This window comes from Narcine bancroftii, chromosome 5 (assembly GCF_036971445.1).
Source record: "Narcine bancroftii isolate sNarBan1 chromosome 5, sNarBan1.hap1, whole genome shotgun sequence".
In the NCBI taxonomy this organism is placed as follows: domain Eukaryota; kingdom Metazoa; phylum Chordata; class Chondrichthyes; order Torpediniformes; family Narcinidae; genus Narcine; species Narcine bancroftii.
In genome coordinates, this window is record NC_091473.1 from 72,272,822 (window position 1) to 72,294,207 (window position 21,386).

The 21,386-nt window shown below is 40.7% G+C and overlaps 1 protein-coding gene and 1 long non-coding RNA gene across 3 annotated transcripts in view; one reads left to right on the forward strand and one right to left on the reverse strand.

Annotated features, from left to right (window-relative positions):
* LOC138762720 (uncharacterized) overlaps window positions 1-20,749 on the reverse strand; it is a 76,232-nt gene extending 55,483 nt beyond the window's left edge. For both annotated transcript variants that reach the window (XR_011357079.1, XR_011357078.1), the window contains exons 1-2: window positions 20,664-20,749; window positions 19,398-19,476 (exon numbers count right to left, since the gene is read on the reverse strand). This is a non-coding gene — a long non-coding RNA (uncharacterized lncRNA). The remainder of the gene's footprint in view (window positions 1-19,397; window positions 19,477-20,663) is intronic.
* Window positions 1,947-7,560, forward strand: LOC138763524 (regulator of G-protein signaling 21-like). Its single transcript, XM_069937821.1, has 5 exons — window positions 1,947-2,144; window positions 2,983-3,093; window positions 3,396-3,457; window positions 3,548-3,714; window positions 5,485-7,560. The coding sequence occupies exons 1-5, from the start codon at window positions 2,038-2,040 to the stop codon at window positions 5,767-5,769; spliced, it is 732 nt and encodes a 243-aa protein (XP_069793922.1). The 5' UTR covers window positions 1,947-2,037; the 3' UTR covers window positions 5,770-7,560.
* Window positions 20,750-21,386: the final 637 nt, after the last annotated feature.

Here is a 21,386-nt window from a genome sequence, read left to right on the forward strand (position 1 = left end):
GTTAGTCCCATCTTTTCCATTTTCCTGAGAGCAATGAAAACCTTCATCATAATCTCCAGTCTGGTGTATCACTATATTATTAAATGTAATTTAAAAGCAATTTCATTTGCTGCTCACTTACAGCAATCCAGCCATTTTAGTACTTGTTAAATGCAGAGGATTATATAGAACAACAGCAACCAGTCATCTTTATCCTACATTAGGAAGTGTACTAATACAAAGGGTGGACAAGGAATCTACATGTATCTGGAGCTGAAATTTAGGAAGTGAGTTAATCAGTCCATGACAACAAGTAAATATTGTAACCATTAAATGTTGTCATCAACCAAAATAGGCAAAGTTACAGCATAAACATTAAAGGTACATTTATAAACAGTCAAAATGAAGTAGCTCAGGGCTCAAAGCAGGGATCACTTCTTTAGATATTTAATAGCACAAGGTCAGGATCTCAATCCTATGAAAGTTCAAGCAGACATGGTCAACAGGACATTTTGAAATTGGGATTGATCATTTGTTTTTATATTGCCTGATTATTGATAATGGGTAAATGCATATCAACCATTGCTTCACTAAAAGTAAAAGCAAACTGAATCTAATTTATTTTGTGCTATATTTATAATGATCTCTCAGGTATTGAGGAACGGGTCAATAAAAAGAGTTCATGCAGTATCATAATAACTTCAGTTTATTTCTGATATTTTGGCTTGGTGGATTATCTAATCGTTATTTTCGCTGCCTTTTATTTTTCCTTACTATCTGCCATTGATTATTATTGGTTGAATGGAAAGCCTTTTCATGATCTCTTTGCTTGAAAGGTTGAAAGTCAACAGCGACCGGTATGTCCAAAGACTGAAGATTTTCAAAAACTTCTACAGGTGTACCATGGAGACCATTCTGGCATTCAGTTGCATCACTATCCAGCACCAGAGGTGTTAACACTCAGGACAAGAAATATCTCCAGACGGTTGTTAATTTGGCCTGCGAAATCATGGGTGTTGAGGACACCTACAAGAAGCGGTGTCTTACAACAGCAGCCTCTGTCCTCAAGGACCCACCACCCAGGCCATGGCCTGTTCACTTTGCTACCATTGGGAAAAGGTACAGGAGCCTGAAGTCGAGCACTCAGCTGCACAAGGACAGCTTCTTCCCCTCTGCCATCAGATTCCTGAATGAACAGGCTCTGCCTTACTTTGAATTTTTCTTGGTCTATTCTATTTATTTTATAAGATGATTTATATAAATGTTTGCTCTGTGATTCTGCCACAGAGCAACAAATTTTGTGCATGTTCATAACAATAAATTCTAATTCTGATCATGGGCAGTTATTATCATGGTATGGTTGCAGACTGGATTCTAGTATGACTAGATCGAGTACATCAGCAGGCAATGATTAATCTTAGTAGTCAGGCTTCCGTTCAATGAGATCACTGGGTGCATCACCTTAGAACAGTTTATTATTTTACAAATATTACTAAAACACAATTTGAAAGATAAATTTTGCAAATCAGTTCCATAAACTGGCTTTGGAGCCCTTAGGTTTCTATAAATAAGGAATAAAAGATACTGCATGAATAACTGACAACAATATCAACCTGATTGGGCAGCTACATAAGTATTTCTCAAATGATAATACTCTTTGTAATACAGAGCCCTAGTGTATCGCATCAGCAAGTCAGAAACTGCAGCAAAACATTCCGATCAATAGCCGGTCCTGTCCTATTAACGTAAAATGAAAACATTTTCATGATCTTGAGATATTGTGTTTTTATTTGAAGATTTATATGCGCATGAGGCCTGCTGTTCAGTTGAGTAATCACGTCAATTGTGGCTCAGAAGAAAAAAACTTCCTTTTTTTTGTGGTGTAAATTCTACTCACACAAACAGTACTTCCCCTCCACAATCTCTGCACCCCACCCCTCTACCACCATAAGCGCAACCTATATATGAACCCAATGTGAGAGGAAGGAGTATTCACAGAACAGCAAAGGAAGCAGAGCCTGGAGAATCAGCCCATGCTTGTCGAACAGACAGGCAGACATGCCTGATCTCGTGCTTCTCCAGAACGCATCGACCAAACAGCAAAATATCAGTGAGTGTGCTACCGACAGAACTCAGGTGACTGAAAAAAGGAAAGCAAAGTATCTGTAAGCATTATCATCTTATTATCACTCTAAGAACCCTCTAACATATAACAATAAATAGATTTAATTAACTAAATTCTTCAACTTGCTTTGTCTTTGCTTCCCAGCCTCTATTTTATCATAAACATCTTTAACTGAAGAAAACTTGTCTTTATCTCTTCTATTTCAAATTTGTTTCAAAACGAATCAAGTATGGTTGGATCATGTTTAATTGTTAAGTTTTGAACTGATATTTCTCATGTCCATGGGTGGGGGTAGATGGAGGGTTCTGCTTCACTACTTATTAAGATAATTATGCAGAAGGGTGTATGTGTAGATAATAATGGGCTTATGTTTTCCTATAAATACTTTGCTGTTCATTGTGTTCATCAGCGTACGTAAATATCATGGTCTTGACTTAGGTCTAAAATGGAAAATGAATGCAAATTATTTGAAGAGAACAACTAGGCATCAGTGGAATTCAAATCCACTTCAACAAACAGGCTTAATCTATAAAGCAGAGTGCTCTGGCATTATTAGTCAATCAATAGCTCAGGTCATTTCAACAGCACATTCACATATCTCAACGTTATGCCTTAAGTTGTATATCCTGATCAAGGTTTTTTTTTAGCTAGGTTCTCTCTCAGTAATTTCTATTTGACTGTATACAGTATTTTTATTAGGTCTGTAACTTGTATCTAGGTAAAGAAATAAAAACAAAATTTCCCATAATCAATTGTCTAATAAATTAGAACATAATGGAATAGGAACAGGTGTAGATTTCTTTGCAGTTCTGGAATTGCAGTTATTTTATTAAAAATAACACATTAACACAGACATTTCTTTTTTCATATTGCCTTAGAGCCAAGGACCTCAAGAATCGTCTGTTATCCATATTGCTCAACTCTGGACCTCAACATCCATCAATAAATTTTCTATCCAACATGTCAGAAAAACTTGACCTGTCCATGGGGTAAGAGTTTTCTCTTCCTTTTTTTTTTGCAAAATTTTTTAAAGATTAGATGTTTGTCAGACGATTAGACAGATAGATCATAAATTGTAAACAAATGCAGAAGTTTCATTATTAAAGGAATAATTAGTTCACTGCCAGTAAATATTTCCAAAATAAAAATCACACAAGTGGAAAAGTTCACTACTCCAATATTTTTAAAATTAACTTGTACAAAATTTCTGTAAGTTTCCGAACATTAGCTATTTTAAATAAGTGGAAGTTGAGTGGAATTTATCTTAATCATTTTATTCTGTTTTCTACAGGCTCACTCTTGAAGAGGCCACGCAATGGTCCAAATCTTTGGACATTCTCCTTGCTGATCCATGTAAGTAAGAATTCCTATAAACATATTGGATGATCACTGCCATTGACTTCTTTCAATAAAATTCAAAATTGATATTTTGTCTTCCTGAAGGTGGCCGTGCAGCATTCAGAGCATTCCTCAAGTCAGAGTTCAGTGAGGAGAACATTGATTTCTGGCTGGTCTGTGAGGACTACAAGAAAACCAAGTCTACAGATAAACTGGGTTCAAAGGCACAACATATTTACAGAGAATTCATTCAAAGTGATGCCCCAAAGCAAGTGAGTGAGCTTTAGTCAACAGGTTTTATATCAGGTCTGAAATGTGCAAGGGTGGTAGAACCAACATTTTCCCTCATAATTCATTTGCGTGTATAATTAAATTTAAATTTAGACACACAGCACAGTAACAGACTTTTCCTGCCCATGGGCCCGTCCCACCCAATTAACCTTCACCTCGTAGGTTTTGGAGGATGAGAGGAAACTGGAACTCCCGAGAAAACCCACACAGTCACAGAGAGAACGTACAAACTTGTTACTGACAGGGATGGATTGGACCCCAGGTCACTGGCACTGTATCAGCATGATACTAAAACTAGAATTTCCATTACAAATCCTTTGTAATTTTTAGTTACTCGTGTTTTCACATGGAAGCCGTCAAGACTTTCCAGCATCAATTTTGGCAAAACCAAAGAATGATCCTGCAGGCTGGCCAACCCCCCACCCCCTAGGAGATCAGCCAAAACTATTTAATGGATTTTAGATTGGTGTCCAAAATTATGCAAAAGTGAAACATACTCTGTCCTCCCTGAAGGATAGCACACACTGTTCAAGTATTATATGAAAGGAAGTAACTGTACACGTAGAGAGTTTTATATTATGTTTCATGGATTGTAATAGGTTATATTGCCTCTGAGTGAGCAGTAATTTTCAAGTGTTCTTGCCCCAGTAGTTAATCATAAACAAGTAGGGATGCAGGTGTAAACTGTCATTTTGTACCACAGCAATCTTTGCAATAAGATTACCACTTGAGGAGAAAAAAACACACTTTGTGCCAGTTCCATAATGTGAGATCATAAGTAATTTTTGCTGAGAAAATGTACAGAGGTATACCCCCAATACTCTGCAGAATATCATCACAGAATTTCACAGCATTGAAATCCACAATTACTTGACCATAGATGTAGACCAGTTAAGGAAAGTGAACTTAACTTTGATCCCGATCACATTTAGCTGAGCCCAGTTCAGGCCATTACAAAACCCAATCTTCTCTCTATTAACACTATCTGTACTTCCCGCTGTCTTGGGAATACTGCCTATATATTAAAGGACCCAATCTCACACTCTCTTCAGCTGGGAAGAAGATGCATGAGCTTGAAAGCACAAAACCTTCAGATTTGAAGAACTCTGGCTGTTTTTTTATTAGGCTTTTGAGTGGACCTCATCGTTAAAAGGTGATGTTCTGGCACTGCTTCATTATACTTTTCTCTATGTCCTGCACTTTTCCCCTGTTCACTAAACATTGCACTTTGGTTTTATTATTGCACCTATCTGCTGAACTTGAGAATGAGTGACCTGCCTGGAGAGAACAAAGAACAAAACTTGTCACCATATCCCAGGACAGGTGAAAATAAACAATTCAATTTATGAGAACAACTGTGAACAGCTCTGACACTAATTCAAGCTCACCACCTTCGTATAATCTCATGTACAGCAGGATGTGTTACCATATTTGGATCACTGTGCTGCTCTGTCAATAGAAAGCCTGGCATACAACATACAAACAAAGCATGACACCAGATTAACAGGTCTTTCTACTATATTTAAAAAATTAGCCGAACTGAAATTGTTCACAGTCGGACCTCAATAGGTTTACGATTCAATGCCAGAAACAATTCGTTGGTGTATGGGGAAATCCAGCAGTTATTATGTACAGATGTGCATTCTCAGATTGAACAATTTATAGACAAGAAAAACATTGATTTTAAAATATAATGCAAAAATTAGAGTAGGTAAGAAGCAATATATTAAACTGATGTGCTTTTCAAACAGGTCAACATTGATGGTAATACAAGAGACTTGCTCAGCAGGAGTGTTCTGCTGCCAACTCCTGGTTGCTTTGAGGGAGCCCAAAAAATTATCTTCAGTTTGATGGAAAAAGACTCCTACCCCAGGTTCCTAAAATCAGATGCGTATATAAACCTGATGAACAAGGTTCAAGCCATCAACAGCAACAGTTTAAATGAAGAGTTTTCTCCAACAAAAAGACAATGCAAGTATGAAAGCTGCGTCTGTATGAATCATGTTCATGTGCACCAGAGACCTGCGCAGAACTAGAGAGATGAAACCTGCCAGGAAGCATGAAAACAGTGCTGAAACTCAGTACTACTCATGGCACAGTTAAGCTCATCCGAGAAAGGGCAAGGATTCCCCACCTTCAGGGACAAATGTCTTCCACTTGCTGCGTCATTTGTTTACAGTTACAAGGGCTCTCACCAAAGCCAGGACTGTTTCTCTTGCCTTCAGAAAAGAATTAGAACTTGTGTCAAATGAAATGGCTGAGAAATATAAACTAACATTCTTCATTAATGTTGACTGGATCTTTTACAACAAACTGAACTTTCATTTGACAGTCATGTGTGAACCATATGGAACGGTTTTAGCTGTGACTGCTTTGCGCTTTGCAGCATGGCAGATTGCATAATGTCCTGATACAGAAATAAGGAAAGGTGGTGATTAAAGTATTTATTTATTATTGCTGCTTTTTTCTCTAATTTTAAGTGAATAGTCCTGAGTGATTATACAAGATAGTGATATACAGAATCTTTTAAAATATGCAGCTTTCAATTGTGGTAGGATATGTTCTCAGGTCATAACAAGCATTTTGGAGATTTGTTAGGCCAGACTTTTTTTGCCATAAAGTTTGAGACCATTTATTACAATGATGGTAACAATCTAAATTTGTAAATTTAAACATACAACATAGTAGCAGGCCATTTTGGTCCATGAGCCCAGGCCGTCTAATTTACACCCAATTTACCTACAATGTTTTGATCAGTGGGAGGAAACCGGAGCCACCGGGGAAAACTCACGCCGACATAGGGAGAACATATAAATTCCTTACAGGCAGTGCGAGATTCGAACCCCAGTCTCGATTGCTGGCACTGTAATGGTGTTGCGCTAACTGCTACACCAACCATGCTGCCCACTGATACCACACTAACTGCTTGCTTCCTGCTGTATATTTTCTGATGGGACAACCTAAACCCATTCATTACAATCAACCTGAGTAAAAAGTTATTGCAATGTCTTTATTGAAGCTGGGGTTGTAGTCTTTTACCCACAAAGTTTCCACTTAGGAAACTCTTTATAAAAATGTATCTCTGACAGAGTCATCAAAGCAGCAAAATTAACCCTGATGATCCAATAAATGACAGGTGACCAAACAATTATTTAAAGGGACCTACACCTGTCCACCTGCCTGTCCTCTACATTTTTTAACGATTTCCCAACAATAATTGTGATATCACCTGCAGTACATTACATTACGGTGAGGGAATAGTTAATGATTTGAAAACTGAATATTGTTTCATGAAAAAATATGATTTGGGATCAGACAGTATGTCCAGCAAGGAAATAATTTCTACTAATTTTCCTGCAACATCATCAAAGATCATTTTATTTAAATTGACTGCACAATTTCTGATAGATCCTGGCATTTTGTTTTCATTCCGTAATGATAATGAAGGGGCAATAAACTATTTCCTGCTGCAATTAAACATCGAGGAAAATTCTTTTTTTCAAGCTTGATTGCATTTTTGTGCAGCGCAGTATGTTGTTCAATTGGAGAATAAAGTGTCATCATTTGCTCAAGGCCTTTAATTAGTTTGGACAACATTACAAACAAACACAAGTGGCTTTATATAGTGAATCCCTTCCTTTGCTGACTGGTCAGAGCATTGAATCTATAATTCATTCACATTGAAGAGCTGAGTAGAGTTATGAGAAAATCATTAACAAGAGTGATGTAGTGATAATAAATAAAATTTATAATGTAATATTTTGCTGTGCTCTGCTTTTCTCTGTCCATTAATTCAGCAAAATATTAAATGCGTTTATAAAATACAACCTCATACTTGACTATTCACATTTTTTCTGCCTCCCACATGGAAGTCTAGTATTATTTTTCTATGTATATAGAATATCCATTATTGCTTTAGCCACAATGAATTGCAACATTTTGGGGTTATCTTTGAGCCAAAATATGTCAAAGCTCTTCGTCATTTTCTGCATGAGTCTCTCCATCAGATTATTTATCAAGTCCGTCCAACATCACATGGAACTAATGCTGCAATAGAAAACTGGATGCATGCATAATATCAGTACATTCAAAGGATAAAGCTTTTAGGAAAAAAAAGAATGCAATGTGACATGCACCATGCTATCGTTGACTTAGAGCATGCTTCAAGAGCCAAAAAAACACATCCTTACTAGATTTAGATTTGGATTTCAGATTTATTGTCAGAGTACATTTAAGACATCATATACAGCCCTAAGATTCTTTCTCTGTGGGCAAGGCAGAATTACCACTTATAGTGGATAAAATTGGACACTCTGTATACATATAAATAAATAAAGAAGATTAAGCAGATAACCAATGTCAACAAACTGAGTGTGCAAACAGAGAGAGTTAAAAAAAATAAAGTGCACAAGTAAGAGTCCCTGATTGAGTTTGTTGTTGAGGATTCTGATGGTGGAGGGGATCTTGTGACACCTATATCTCTTTCCTAATGGCAACAATGAGAAGAGAGCATGTGCTGGGTGGTGTGGATCCTCGATGATTTCTGCTGCTCTCCAACAACAGCGTTCCCTGTAGATGTTCTCAATAGTGGGGAGGGTTTTGTCTTTGATGTCCTGGGCTGTATCCACAACATTTCAGAAGGCTTTATGTTCAGGGGTATTGGTCCCCTTACCAGACCATAATGCAGCTGGTCACGCTTTCCATCACACATCAGTAGAAATTGGCCAGGTTTTCCGGTGTCATACTAAACCTCCACAAACTCCTGAGGAAGTAGAGGTGCGGACGTGCTTTCTTCATGATGCCATTAGTGTGTTGGGTCCAGGAAAGATCCTCTGAGATGGTGATTTCCAAGAACTTAAATTTGCTCACCCTCTCCACCTCTGATCCCCAATGATCACTGGATTTTTTTACCTCTGGCTTTCCTTTCCTGAAGTCAAAAATCAACTCCTTAATTTTGGTGACATTGAGTGCAAGGTTGTTGATGGTCACCATTCAGCTAAGTTTTCAATCTCTCTCCTTTCTTTATACAACCTACTACCGTAGTATAATTGGCAAATTTGTAGATGGTTTTATTGTTGTCCTGAGTCACACAGTCGTAGGTGTGAAATGAGTAGAGCAGGGGGCTTAGGACACAGCCCTGTGGTGCTCCAGTACAGATGGAGATTGTGGAGGTGATGTTCTCACTGATCCTCACTGATTGTGGTCTGGAGATCAGGAAATCCATGATCCAATTGCAGTTGAGTCCCAGGTTTTGGAGTTTGCTGATCAGTTTTGAGGGGATGATGGTGTTAAATGTCAAACTATACTCAATAAAGAGCATCCTGATGAATGCACCTTTACTGTCCAGGTGTTCCAGGGCTTTGTGTAGAGCCAGCAAGATGGCGTCCACCATAGACGTGTTTCTATGATAGGCGAAATGGAACATATCCATCTTATCACTCAGACAAGAGCTGATATGCTTCCACATCAGCCTTTCCAAACACTTCATCACTGTTGATGTAAGTGCTACTGGTTGGTTGATGGTCATTAAAGCAGGTTACTACACTCTTCTTGGGCTCCAGTATGATTGAAGCTTATTTGAACCAGGTGGGTACCATGTCTTACTGGAGTGAGATATTGAAGGTACACATGAATACATTGGTCACACAGATTTTTAAAATACAGCCAGGTACTCCATCCAGGCTGGAAGCTTTCCTCATATTCACTCCCCTGAAGGCAGCACCCACGTCATCCTCAGATATGGACAGGATGGGATTATCGGGGGACATGGCCGTGCAGAGGAGTGGTTCTTCACTGTTACTGTCATCAAAATGGGCATAGAAGGCATTCAGTTCCTCTGGGAGCAAAGTTTTTCCATCTGCTACTTCACTGGATTTGGTTTTGTAACAGGTTATGGCCCTGTCATAATTGTCGGGTGTCCCTTGTTTCGATTTTCATCCAGAATCTCCTCTTCACCCTGGAAATAGCTTTTCACAGGCCATACCTGCTCCTTCTCTATTGATCTAGATCTCAGGACTTAAATGCCTGACTCTCAGCAGGTTCTGGATTTCATGGTTTATCCAAGGCTTCTGGATGGGAAAAACCTATAAATGATTTGTTGGGGATACACTCAGCTTGTAAAGTCTGTGACAGCCCTGGTGTAATTATTCAGGTTCTCAGCCGAGCCTTTGAACACCGCCAAATCCACTGACTTATGGAAGTCCTGTAACCATTCTTCAGCCTCCTATGACCACCTTCTAGCTGTCCTGATCTCCACAGCCTCTCTTTTTAGGCTCTGTCTCTTTGAAGACGAAGGAACACAGCCAGGCTTTCCTTATTTTGGTGCAGCAATGATTAAGTGTGCTGGGACCTCTAGTACAGCAGGTTACATGCTGATGGTAGTTGGGCAGGGTTTTCTTGACACAGGCCTAGTTAAAATCACTGACTAAGATTTGTAGTGCAAAAAACACAAAACGCTGGAGAAGATCAGCAGGGAAAACGGTGTCCTTTATGTACCAAAGGAAGAGATACATAACCAACATTTCGGGCTTGAGCCCTTCATCAAGATATTAGAGAATGGCAGCAGGCATCCAAACAAAAGGGTGGGGGGGGGACAGTAGGAATAAGGGGGAAGAGGGATGGCTGGGTGGCTAAGGGGTAAGGGAGGGGACAAGAAAGGGGAGGGAAAAGAAAAGGAGAGCTAGTTTAAAAGAAAGCAGAGAACTCAATATTCATGCCATTTGGCTGGAGAGGGCCCGGATAGAAGATAAGATACTGTTCCTGCAATATGCAGGTGGTAGGAAAGGATGGTGCAAAAGGTCATGGATAAACATGTGAGTCTGGGGGAGCGTGACTCAGAATTGAAATGATTGGCTACTGGGAGGTCGCTGTGGTTGCGGAGAGAAAGGAGGTGCTCAGTGAAGCGATCTCCCAATCTGTGATGTACAAAACACCACAAAGGGAGGACCAGATGCAGTAAATTAGTTCTGTGGATATGCAAGTGAAGTGTTGCTTCACTTGAAAGACCTGTTTATGGCCCCAGACCGTGAAGGAGGTGTGGGATTTTCTCTCACTACTCCCCATCGGCAATCCCTGCTGGTCTCAAGCTCTACAACGACATACTCACCCAGAAACACCCTGAAAAAGATTTGTAGTGCATTGAGCTAGGCCATCTCTTGTTTACTGACCACATCATGCAGCTCTGCTTGTAATTAACATCAGCAGGCATATAAAATCAGGTGGGAATCACAGATGAGAAATCTCGGGCTAGATAGAAGGGTCCCCCTTTAATTGAGATTTGCTCTAAGGCAATGGAGAAGGAGGTCTACATAACTCCAATGTCCATCCACCACCCAGTATTAACGAAAATAAACACACACCACCCCCTCTCCCATTTCCAGAATCTGAGTTCCAGTCTCTGAATGGTGAAACCAGCTGGTCGGATAGCAGTGTCTAGTGTGTTTTCTGTTGGCTAGGTCTTGATATAACAAAAAACTGAGATTTGTCTTACTCTGATAAAGCAGCCTTACCCTCAGGTTGTCAATTTTATTCTCCAGTGACTGGACATTCACCAGTAATATGGACAGTAGGAAATGTCTCAGACCCCTGCGTTTCAGTCCTGTTTGGATCCAGGCCCTCACTCCACATTTCCGACCTTGATCTTGGTGATGCCTATCCCTTTAAGGCCTTTGCCTTCCAGCTGGCCTGTTCCTAGTTACCTGATATATATTATGTCTATTGTATTCTTATGCATACATAAAACAACAGAGAAAAATATGCCTGAAATTCTTTCTTTGGCTTGGCTTCGCGGACGAAGATTTATGGAGGGGGTAAAAAGTCCACGTCAGCTGCAGGCTCGTTTGTGGCTGACAAGTCCGATGCGGGACAGGCAGACACGATTGCAGCGGTTGCAGGGGAAAATTGGTTGGTTGGGGTTGGGTGTTGGGTTTTTCCTCCTTTGCCTTTTGTCAGTGAGGTAGGCTCTGCGGTCTTCTTCAAAGGAGGTTGCTGCCCGCCAAACTGTGAGGCGCCAAGATGCACGGTTTGAGGCGTTATCAGCCCACTGGCGGTGGTCAATGTGGCAGGCACCAAGAGATTTCTTTAGGCAGTCCTTGTACCTTTTCTTTGGTGCACCTCTGTCACGGTGGCCAGTGGAGAGCTCGCCATATAACACGATCTTGGGAAGGCGATGGTCCTCCATTCTGGAGACGTGACCCATCCAGTGCAGCTGGATCTTCAGCAGCGTGGACTCGATGCTGTCGACCTCTGCCATCTCGAGTACTTCGACGTTAGGGATGTAAGCGCTCCAATGGATGTTGAGGATGGAGCGGAGACAACGCTGGTGGAAGCGTTCTAGGAGCCGTAGGTGGTGCCGGTAGGGGACCCATGATTCGGAGCCGAACAGGAGTGTGGGTATGACAACGGCTCTGTATACGCTTATCTTTGTGAGGTTTTTCAGTTGGTTGTTTTTCCAGACTCTTTTGTGTAGTCTTCCAAAGGCGCTATTTGCCTTGGCGAGTCTGTTGTCTATCTCATTGTCGATCCTTGCATCTGATGAAATGGTGCAGCCGAGATAGGTAAACTGGTTGACCGTTTTGAGTTTTGTGTGCCCGATGGAGATGTGGGGGGGCTGGTAATCATGGTGGGGAGCTGGCTGATGGAGGACCTCAGTTTTCTTCAGGCTGACTTCCAGGCCAAACATTTTGGCAGTTTCCGCAAAGCAGGACGTCAAGCGCTGAAGAGCTGGCTCTGAATGGGCAACTAAAGCGGCATCGTCTGCAAAGAGTAGTTCACGGACAAGTTTCTCTTGTGTCTTGGTGTGAGCTTGCAGGCGCCTCAGATTGAAGAGACTGCCATCCGTGCGGTACCGGATGTAAACAGCGTCTTCATTGTTGGGGTCTTTCATGGCTTGTTTCAGCATCATGCTGAAGAAGATTGAAAAGAGGGTTGGTGCCAGAACACAGCCTTGCTTCACGCCATTGTTAATGGAGAAGGGTTCAGAGAGCTCATTGCTGTATCTGACCCGACCTTGTTGGTTTTCGTGCAGTTGGATAATCATGTTGTGGAACTTTGGGGGACATCCGATGCGCTCTAGTATTTGCCAAAGCCCTTTCCTGCTCACGGTGTCGAAGGCTTTGGTGAGGTCAACAAAGGTGATGTAGAGTCCTTTGTTTTGTTCTCTGCATTTTTCTTGGAGCTGTCTGAGGGCAAAGACCATGTCAGTAGTTCCTCTGTTTGCGCGAAAGCCACACTGTGATTCTGGGAGAATATTCTCGGCGACACTAGGTATTATTCTATTTAGTAGAATCCTAGCGAAGATTTTGCCTGCAATGGAGAGCAACGTGATTCCCCTGTAGTTTGAGCAGTCTGATTTCTCGCCTTTGTTTTTGTACAGGGTGATGATGGTGGCATCACGAAGATCCTGAGGCAGTTTACCTTGGTCCCAACAAAGCTTGAAATGCCAAACTGCATGAGTTTTTCAAGCTTTGTTGGGACCAATGCCTGAAATTACTATATTTGCAATTAACTGTAGTCATGAGCCATAAATTGAAAGGTATGTTTGGTTCTGATTTTGTTTTACAGCCATAGATTTCTAAATGGCTCACACGTAGTCAGAAAATCTGTTTATTATAAAAAGAATCTTAATGATGGCCACTTTTGTAGAAATTGTGTTTTTAAGATAACTACACAGAAATCGTTATAAGAAGACCAACATAAGTTTATTCAGTCAAGAAGCTTCCAGAGAGGAGGGTATAAGCTTAAGGCTACCAAACTCTCAGACAGGAATCAATTCTCACCTCTTCTACAGAGCCCCTTGGGCTCCAGATATCCTGATGCGTGCCCGATCATTTTAACACAACTGACTACTGCTAGAGTCAACGAGCTGTCAAACGGCAGCCCATTCATAAATTGGTTTCCCACCTAAAAGCAGCTGATTGTGTTACTACTTGTCAAACATAATGTAGATTGTCAAAGGTTGCAGTAGATAATGAGTAGCGCTGACAGTGCCACTTAGTCCCTGTCTGGCATTGTTTCTGCTCTAAAGTTTTGGCCACCATTGTTAACCTCAAGAATTTAAGACTTAGTATGAAATCTAGCCATTTGCATGTGTAAATTGGACACCAGAAATCAGACAGGCAGAGAATGGATACTGATGTCCAGACTTCTGTTGATTTTTTGTATACAAGAAGGATGTATCCTAATTATAACTAATTCATGAGATTAAATGTCTGACAACAAATCATTTCCCTATCTTTAGGAAGAGGATATGGAAAATATAAAACTTAAGTTCCAGTTATACCTTCAAAGAAATGATATCCAATTTGTATGCAGGAAAATGTCTTAAGTATTGTACCCTGTGTTAGAAACAGAAGTACCTTCACAGAAATTGCTTGAGACAAAAATTGAGAACAAAGAACATTTATTATACAACAAAGCAAAGTTGGGTGCTTCCCCTTACCCTGGGAATACACACATACACTGGGGCTCACCCTACTTTTTATAGAGTTTATTTCAGTATAGAAGTACCCTCCCCCTTACATTCTTCTGCCTCCTGGATGAGTTTGGCATTAGGCAATCCTGTCTGCCTACATGCTGTTTCTGTGAACTTGGAGGACCAGGGGGTATCCTGTCGGTGTCCCATCATGTCATTGTCCTTATTCACACCTTCCTGACACTCAGGGCTGACTTAAAACTTCTTACATGCAGAACTTGCTAATTCTGTCTAAGGCTAGAAGACCCTTATCTTATTCAGACTAACTTTACTTCCTCCTACATTTTATTATCTATTATCTATCCTTATCTTATTCAGGTGAACTTGCTGATTCTGTCTAAAAAGCTAGAAGACCCTTATCTTATTCAGACTAACTTTACTTCCTACATTCTAATATCTATTCTTATCCTATTCATACTGGCTTTATTCATTACACATATATCTATACTAATTTCCTCATCTTCATATTTTTATATCAGTTTTACTCATCTCTCACAATCCTCACTTTTCTTTTAGATCAGTGTTACTCATCTCTCACTCCTGTGACTGTGTTCTTTGAATGAGACTAAACAGTCTTAGTGAGGTGACCTTGTCTACCCATCACTACAGACTGTTCATTCCTGCTAGTGTTATTTGAATAAAGTCTGTTTGAATTGTACTGTGTGGCTTATTTTTACTTTTTGAACCTTGATGGGAGTGCGATTATCATACTTGGACCAGATTATTGTAAACATAGTGCAGACTCAGAAAAATACAGGAAATACAGCAATATGACTATCAGACTAAACTGATAAGACATTCACTGACCCTCCTTATCAGTTAACATGACATTCAGAGCAGCAGTTAGGAAGGATTGTTTACTTCTTCTCAGTGCTTAGTGCATAAAAGAAGTGTGGATATAGACTAATGTAATGGTGCAGTAATGCTTTCAAAGTATTGCATGTCAGTAGGTAAAACACAAACAATAAAATGAGAAGACTGTTCAAAATATCTCTGTACTCATGACATGAAATTCAGATTTATTTATTCATTTTTGGGATCAAGTCCACACTGGCAAGGCCAGCATTAACTGTCCATCTCATATTGCCTTTGAAAAGTGGTGGTGAGCCTCCTTGAAACACTGCAGACCTTCGAGAAGAGGTCCCACTAACAATGCCTATCAGTGAGGAGACGTTTAGGATGTAAACCCAGCAATAACAAAGGAATATCAAAATATTTCCAATTCAGGATGATGGGAAACCTGTCAGAGATCATGCAGGTGGTGATGAACTCTGGTGCCCGAACACCTTGTCCTCCTTGGTGAGAGAAGTCACAGTTTTGGCATTGGTGTCATATCAATTTAGAGAGAACCATTTACTCATGTTTCTGCAGATCTTAGTAATGCACCATGCTGCTTTAAAAACCTTTAATTTATGGTTAAGATGTACAACATCCCAGAGTCCTTATATTGTAGTTGAAGTCAATTGCCCAGATATCCAATGGTTTTTCATGTTGCTTGGTGCACCATGACCATGTCCTGTCTTCTTCCTTTGGTTTTTGAAAGACATTTTGTGCTCATCTAAGTTGAGGTTTATAAGTGTTAGAAAGATCATCACCTCACAACGTCAACATGGTGTCAACACCCAGCATTTGTATTTGTGGTGTAGGGCAGATGTCAAAGTTTTTAAAAAAAGTATCATTATCGTACAATATCATAAGTTGCCACAAATCCACCACTTCCCCATATATTGGAGAACTGTGTTTCTTGCTTTCAGTCTCACAGAGATAGCCCAGATCCAATAGTTAACCCAAACAAGACTGGCTCTTGGGAGTATGAGCAGGATTCCCATTACACTTGCAGTTAATGTTTGGCCACAGGCACACAATGTGATCTCAAACTAAGCAGTATCAGCTGCAAAATTCATCAGACAATGACTGGTCAGTCAGCTATTTCTACCAACAAAATATATTTTCATTGCAAATCTGTGCCAGATCAGACAACACTCCAGATCCCACAACATTCTGTGGGAAAAAAATCATGCTTCATATCATTTAAAGTAGTTCATAGACAGCTCAAGTCATTGCTTATCTGGACAGATGCAGAACACAACCGACTCTAATAGAGTGCTATCAGGGAATCATGAAAATCTGTAGACACCGTGGTTGAAGTAAAAACACGAAATGCTGGAGAAACTCAGTTGGTTAAACAGTGTCCTTTATGTAGCAAGGGTAAAAATACATATCCAACATTTCGGACTTAAGCCTTTCACCAGGTATGGAAGAATGACAGTGGGCATCCGAACAAAAGGGTGAAGGGTGTCATGTTGGGTTCAGACACGCTCGTAATAAAAATGACCTTGAGCCTGGAGTTGCATTCGTAGCTTGCTTTATTTTACCTTGCACTTAGTGAAAATCTACATGCGCAGGCTTTTCCCTGCTAGTCCTGAGCCTCTTTCTCCACGATGCGGAAGTCCCGCTCCATGACATCATTGATCTGCTTGGTCCCACCACATTCGCCCACTACAGTTACCTTTATGCATTCCGATACAAATAATTTACAATACATGAGTCCTTCTTGACTCTGGGTGTTTTACAGTCTCTACAGATTCATTCTCTGTGGTCTCTAATTCTCATCCAGACCTCGTTCTTATTATGTCACACGAACTCTGCGTTTCAGTCGGCAGAGTCTCTAAATCTGCCTTTGCAGGGCTGTCCATTTCCGGTCCATGCACTTCTTGCTTTTCACCTGGAGACTCTGGTATGGGAACAAGATATTGGCGATGTACGACCATGGGATGTGGTGCATGGAAATTACTATTTCTTGCTGTCTTGCATCGGAGATCCACACCTCATCTCCTGGTGCCAGCTTTTCCAGGTCGCTCGTTCTGCGTCTCTTGTTATATCACTCGCATTCTTACACCTCTTCTCCCTCTCCTCATTCTGGAGTTGTAGCAGGTCTGGGAGTTCTGGCTGCAACCTCTCTGGAAGGGTTGGGAGAGTTGTGCGAAGGCGATGTCTCATTAACAATTGCGCTGGACTGTGGCTGTTGCTCAGGGGTGTGGCTCTGTTTTTCAAATAGTGCATGGTAAGGGTCTTTTGCCTTCTTGAGCAGGTTCTTCACTCTTTGTACTGCTTGATCTGCCTTGCCATTGCTTTGTGGAGATTTAGGGCTACTGGTTACATGCTCGAACCCATAATCTGCTGCAAAGGCTTTCATGTTTTGCCCAAAGAATTGTGGACCGTTGCCATTTAGTAACATCTCTGGAATGCCATGCCATGCAAACATCAATTTTAAATGAACAATTACATCGGTAGTTCGTGTCAGGCTGAGTTGTGCTATTTCTATGAATCTAGAGAAAGCCCACCTCTAATAAGTATGTGTTCTCTCCAAGAGTGAACAAATCCTTGCCAAGTTTTTGCCATGGCTGTCAGGGAATTTATTTGACATCAGCGGTTCTCTTATGTTTGTCCTTTCCTGGATGCACTCTCTGCACCTCAAGTCAATCTCACTTATTTGATTACTCAGATCTGGCCACATACTGTTTGATTGGCATGTTCCTAGCGTTTTTCAACCTCCTGGTGGCCCTCATATATTTTCTTGAGTAACTTGTTCTGCATGTTAGCTGGAATAACTAATCTTGTACCATGCATGAGTAGTTCATTGTGCACTCTCAGAATGGTCTTCTCTTGCAACTAATGTTTAACTGGTCCTTGTAACTTGTTTTTGACTGGCCAGCCTCCAATGCAGTATTTCATGACCTGCATGCACACACTGTCAGCACATAGTTGCTCCCAGAGCTGTGTCAGGTATCTGTTGCTTGTTGGGAGGTTTTCCATCACCATTTCTACGTAAATATTGGTGTCCTCCATGAGGTCTTTGTCAGCACTTGTGGTTCCGTCTTGTAGTGGGGAGTGAGAGAATGTATCTGCAGTTGTGAGGTTCTTCCCAGGTGTGTGTGAGATTGTGTATGAGTATTTCATCAGCCTCATCCTGAACCTCTGTATCCATGGCGGCAATGAATCCAGCCCTTACCCACCTAGCAGACTCACATGTGGTTTGTGGTCCATCTCCAAATCGAACTGTAATTCCAAAATAAAATTGTTGAATCTCTCACAAACCTAAGTCAGTGCCAATGCCTCTTTCTCCAGCTATGTGTACCGTTGCTCTGTTTCTGTTAGCGATCTGGAAGCATAAGCGACTGGTGACCAATTATCTCCATCCTTCTGCAGTAATACTGCTCCCAGTCCATATGATGAAGCATCAGCTGATATTTTCAGTTGCCTATTTGGACCATACAACTGAAGTACTGATGTGGATGATAACTCTCGGTTGAGGTTACTAAATGTCCTCTGTTGCTCAAATACCCAGCTCCACCGGTTTTTCTTGGACAACAGGTCTCTCAGTGGTTTGTCCTTTTCAGCAAGGTTTGGTATGAACTTTTCTAGTTGGTTCACCATACCACAGAAACGTCTGAGTTCACTAATGTTTTTTGGCTCTTGTCTGGTCTCATGCTGTCTTTTGAGATGATGTACCCCAAAAATTTCACCTGCCTTCTTCCAAACTCACACTTTTCCATGTTGAGAGTGATCCCTGCCTTTTCTGCTTGTTCTAGGACTACATGGGCCCTCACGTTGTATTGGTCCTTTGTGGTCCCCCAAATGAGGATATCATCCATGTGGCAGACAACTCCTTCCAGGCCTGTGGTAACCTCAGTCACCATTTTCTTCTGGAAGAGTTCAGGGGAAGAGGAGATACCAAAGGGCAGGCGGTTAAAATAGTAATACCCGAATGTCGTGATAAATGTTGTGTAGAGAGCCGATTCTTTGGACAAAGGAATTTGCCAAAATTCCATGTTTACATCCAATTCGGTAAAATATTGTGCACCAGTGAGCATGCCTAGGGTTTGATCCACCAAAGGAAGTATTAACTTTTCTCTGCACACTGATCCATTGAAGGGTGTCAAGTCCACACAAATGCTCTCAATTACAACATCAAATACAACATGGTGGCCACCAAGGCCAGGTCTCGCGAGATCTCCTTGTCACTGTTTTTGGTGAGCTCCAGAACCTAAAAATTAGCATTGCACCCCTAAGCCCTATGGAAGGAAGGCAGCAAGGGGAGGAGAAGGTTGTACAATGAAGAGGGTAAAGCATTAAAATTCATTACCTAATAAATGATAATGGCATCAATTGTATTAGCATTGAAAGCCTCACCTCATTGAATTGAATTACGGAAATGGAAATTTAAGATAATTTGAGACAATTCTTCCTCAGTGAAGTAAATATCTTGCTCCTTTTAAAAACAAAGAACAAAAAGAATCAAACTAAATGTAATGCATGGAACCCTGGGCAAAACATATATGTTTAATCACCTCACACTTATGCAAACAAATTAAAATCTTACAGAATTAAAACTACATTAAGATGTCAAATCATTTAAGTTATGTCAAGGACTTTAAAAGCACATCTCTCAAATGTTCCTTTCAGAAATGTTAAACCTGCATCAATTATGTGTCATCTAGTGACTTAGCTAAATCTCCACATTCCATGCTCACACACTTCAGACTGCTTTAGAGACACCTTAACCTCTTCCTGAGAAAACCCTTAAGGGTCAAATGTTACTCATTCCCATTCCAATTCTGAGAAGTGGAAGATGTCTCTGCATGAATTCTTTATATGTTGAGTGGTAATTGAACAAATGCTTTACGTGGCACATGGTCTTCACAGAACATGACTCAAGGGAATTGCAAACCAAGCCTTTCTTCACTGACATAGGAAACAACCACAAACACACATGCTCATACACATTTAAGTTCACAATCACACGACACAGACATTCACACAGATGCACATATGCAGACACATACACTCACAAAGTAAGTGCTTATCAACAGAGGAGCTGGATGCACACAAATATATACAGTATATCAACACTCAAATACATTCGAGTACACATACACCTGCTCACACAAGCACCCATTTTCCCAGTTGATGTGCTATCACCTGCAGTCCCATTGCTCTCCGAAATATTAATGTGTGTTCTTCTTTGAAATGGATCAGAGTCCAAGTTACAAGAAGTGACCAGTTTTTTAAAATTTCTTCTTTGCACCTAAAGTGTGATCAGCTGGTCATAAGGACATTCCAGGCTGAACTGCGGTGATAATGCGATGGGAGATGGGGAAGGACTTCTTCAAGTGAAGAAATAGTGAACAAAGGCCCCAAAGCTCCATGTTTTTAAAAAGATTTAGCCATACGGCACGGTAACAGGCCCTTTCAGCCCATGCAACCCAATTACACCCAATTAACCTACACCCCCGGTACATTTTGAACAGAGCCCCCGGGGAAAACCCACACAGACACAGGGAGAACATATAAATTCCTTACAGACAGTGCGGAATTTGAACCCCGGTCCCGATTACTGGTGCTGCAACAACATTGCGGTAACCACTATGCCAACAGCTTATGGCAAACTTCACTCACCAAAGAAAAGGTGAACTCCATCATATAGGCAGTGCTGCCTAATTCTGTAGCACTCTTTGTGACCTCGAGGCCCATCAAGCTCAGAAGCACTTTTCAAGTGTAGTGCCTGTTGCAATATAGGAAATGTGGAAATCAACTGGATATATCACAATCACAAATCCCATTGTAAGTTGCAATAATCTATGTGACCAATTATCAAATTTAGTGATATAAATCAAACAATTAATGCTGTTGTAGTCTTTGGTGAGAATTCTTTCGTGTTAAAGTCTTAATGCATGGAACAGATCCTTCAGCCCAACTCAGCCATGTGACCAAGATGGCATTCTGGGTGATCACATTTGCTTACATTTAGTCCATTTTCTTCTCAGCCCTTCCATATATATGTTTTATAAATGTCCATATATATGTTTTAAAAGGAATAGGATGGGAGATAAGTGAGAGCGGAGTAGCATTACTAGTCAGGAATAGTAGAAAGGGAAGATGATGCAGAGGGATATCTAAGGAATCAGTGTAGATGGAAGTCAGAAATAGGAAGGGAGCTATCAATGTACTGAGAGTAGTCTATAGGCCTGCAAATTGCTCTCAGGACAACGAAGAGCAAATAAGCAGGCAGATTTTCGAATGATGCAGGAAATACTGGGTTGTTGTTTTTGGAGACATCAACTTCCCTAATATTGACTGGCACTTCCTGACTGCGAGGGATAGATGGGGCTAAATTTGTCA

Excerpts from the sequence above, each read along its gene's own strand:
- LOC138763524 (XM_069937821.1), top strand. The coding sequence starts at position 2,038 with ATGCCTGATCTCGTGCTTCTCCAGAACGCATCGACCAAACAGCAAAAT. Across the intron at positions 2,145-2,982 it reads AAAAGGAAAGCAAAGTATCT|AGCCAAGGACCTCAAGAATC; the intron begins GTAAGCATTATC and ends ATATTGCCTTAG. Across the intron at positions 3,715-5,484 it reads AAAGTGATGCCCCAAAGCAA|GTCAACATTGATGGTAATAC; the intron begins GTGAGTGAGCTT and ends CTTTTCAAACAG.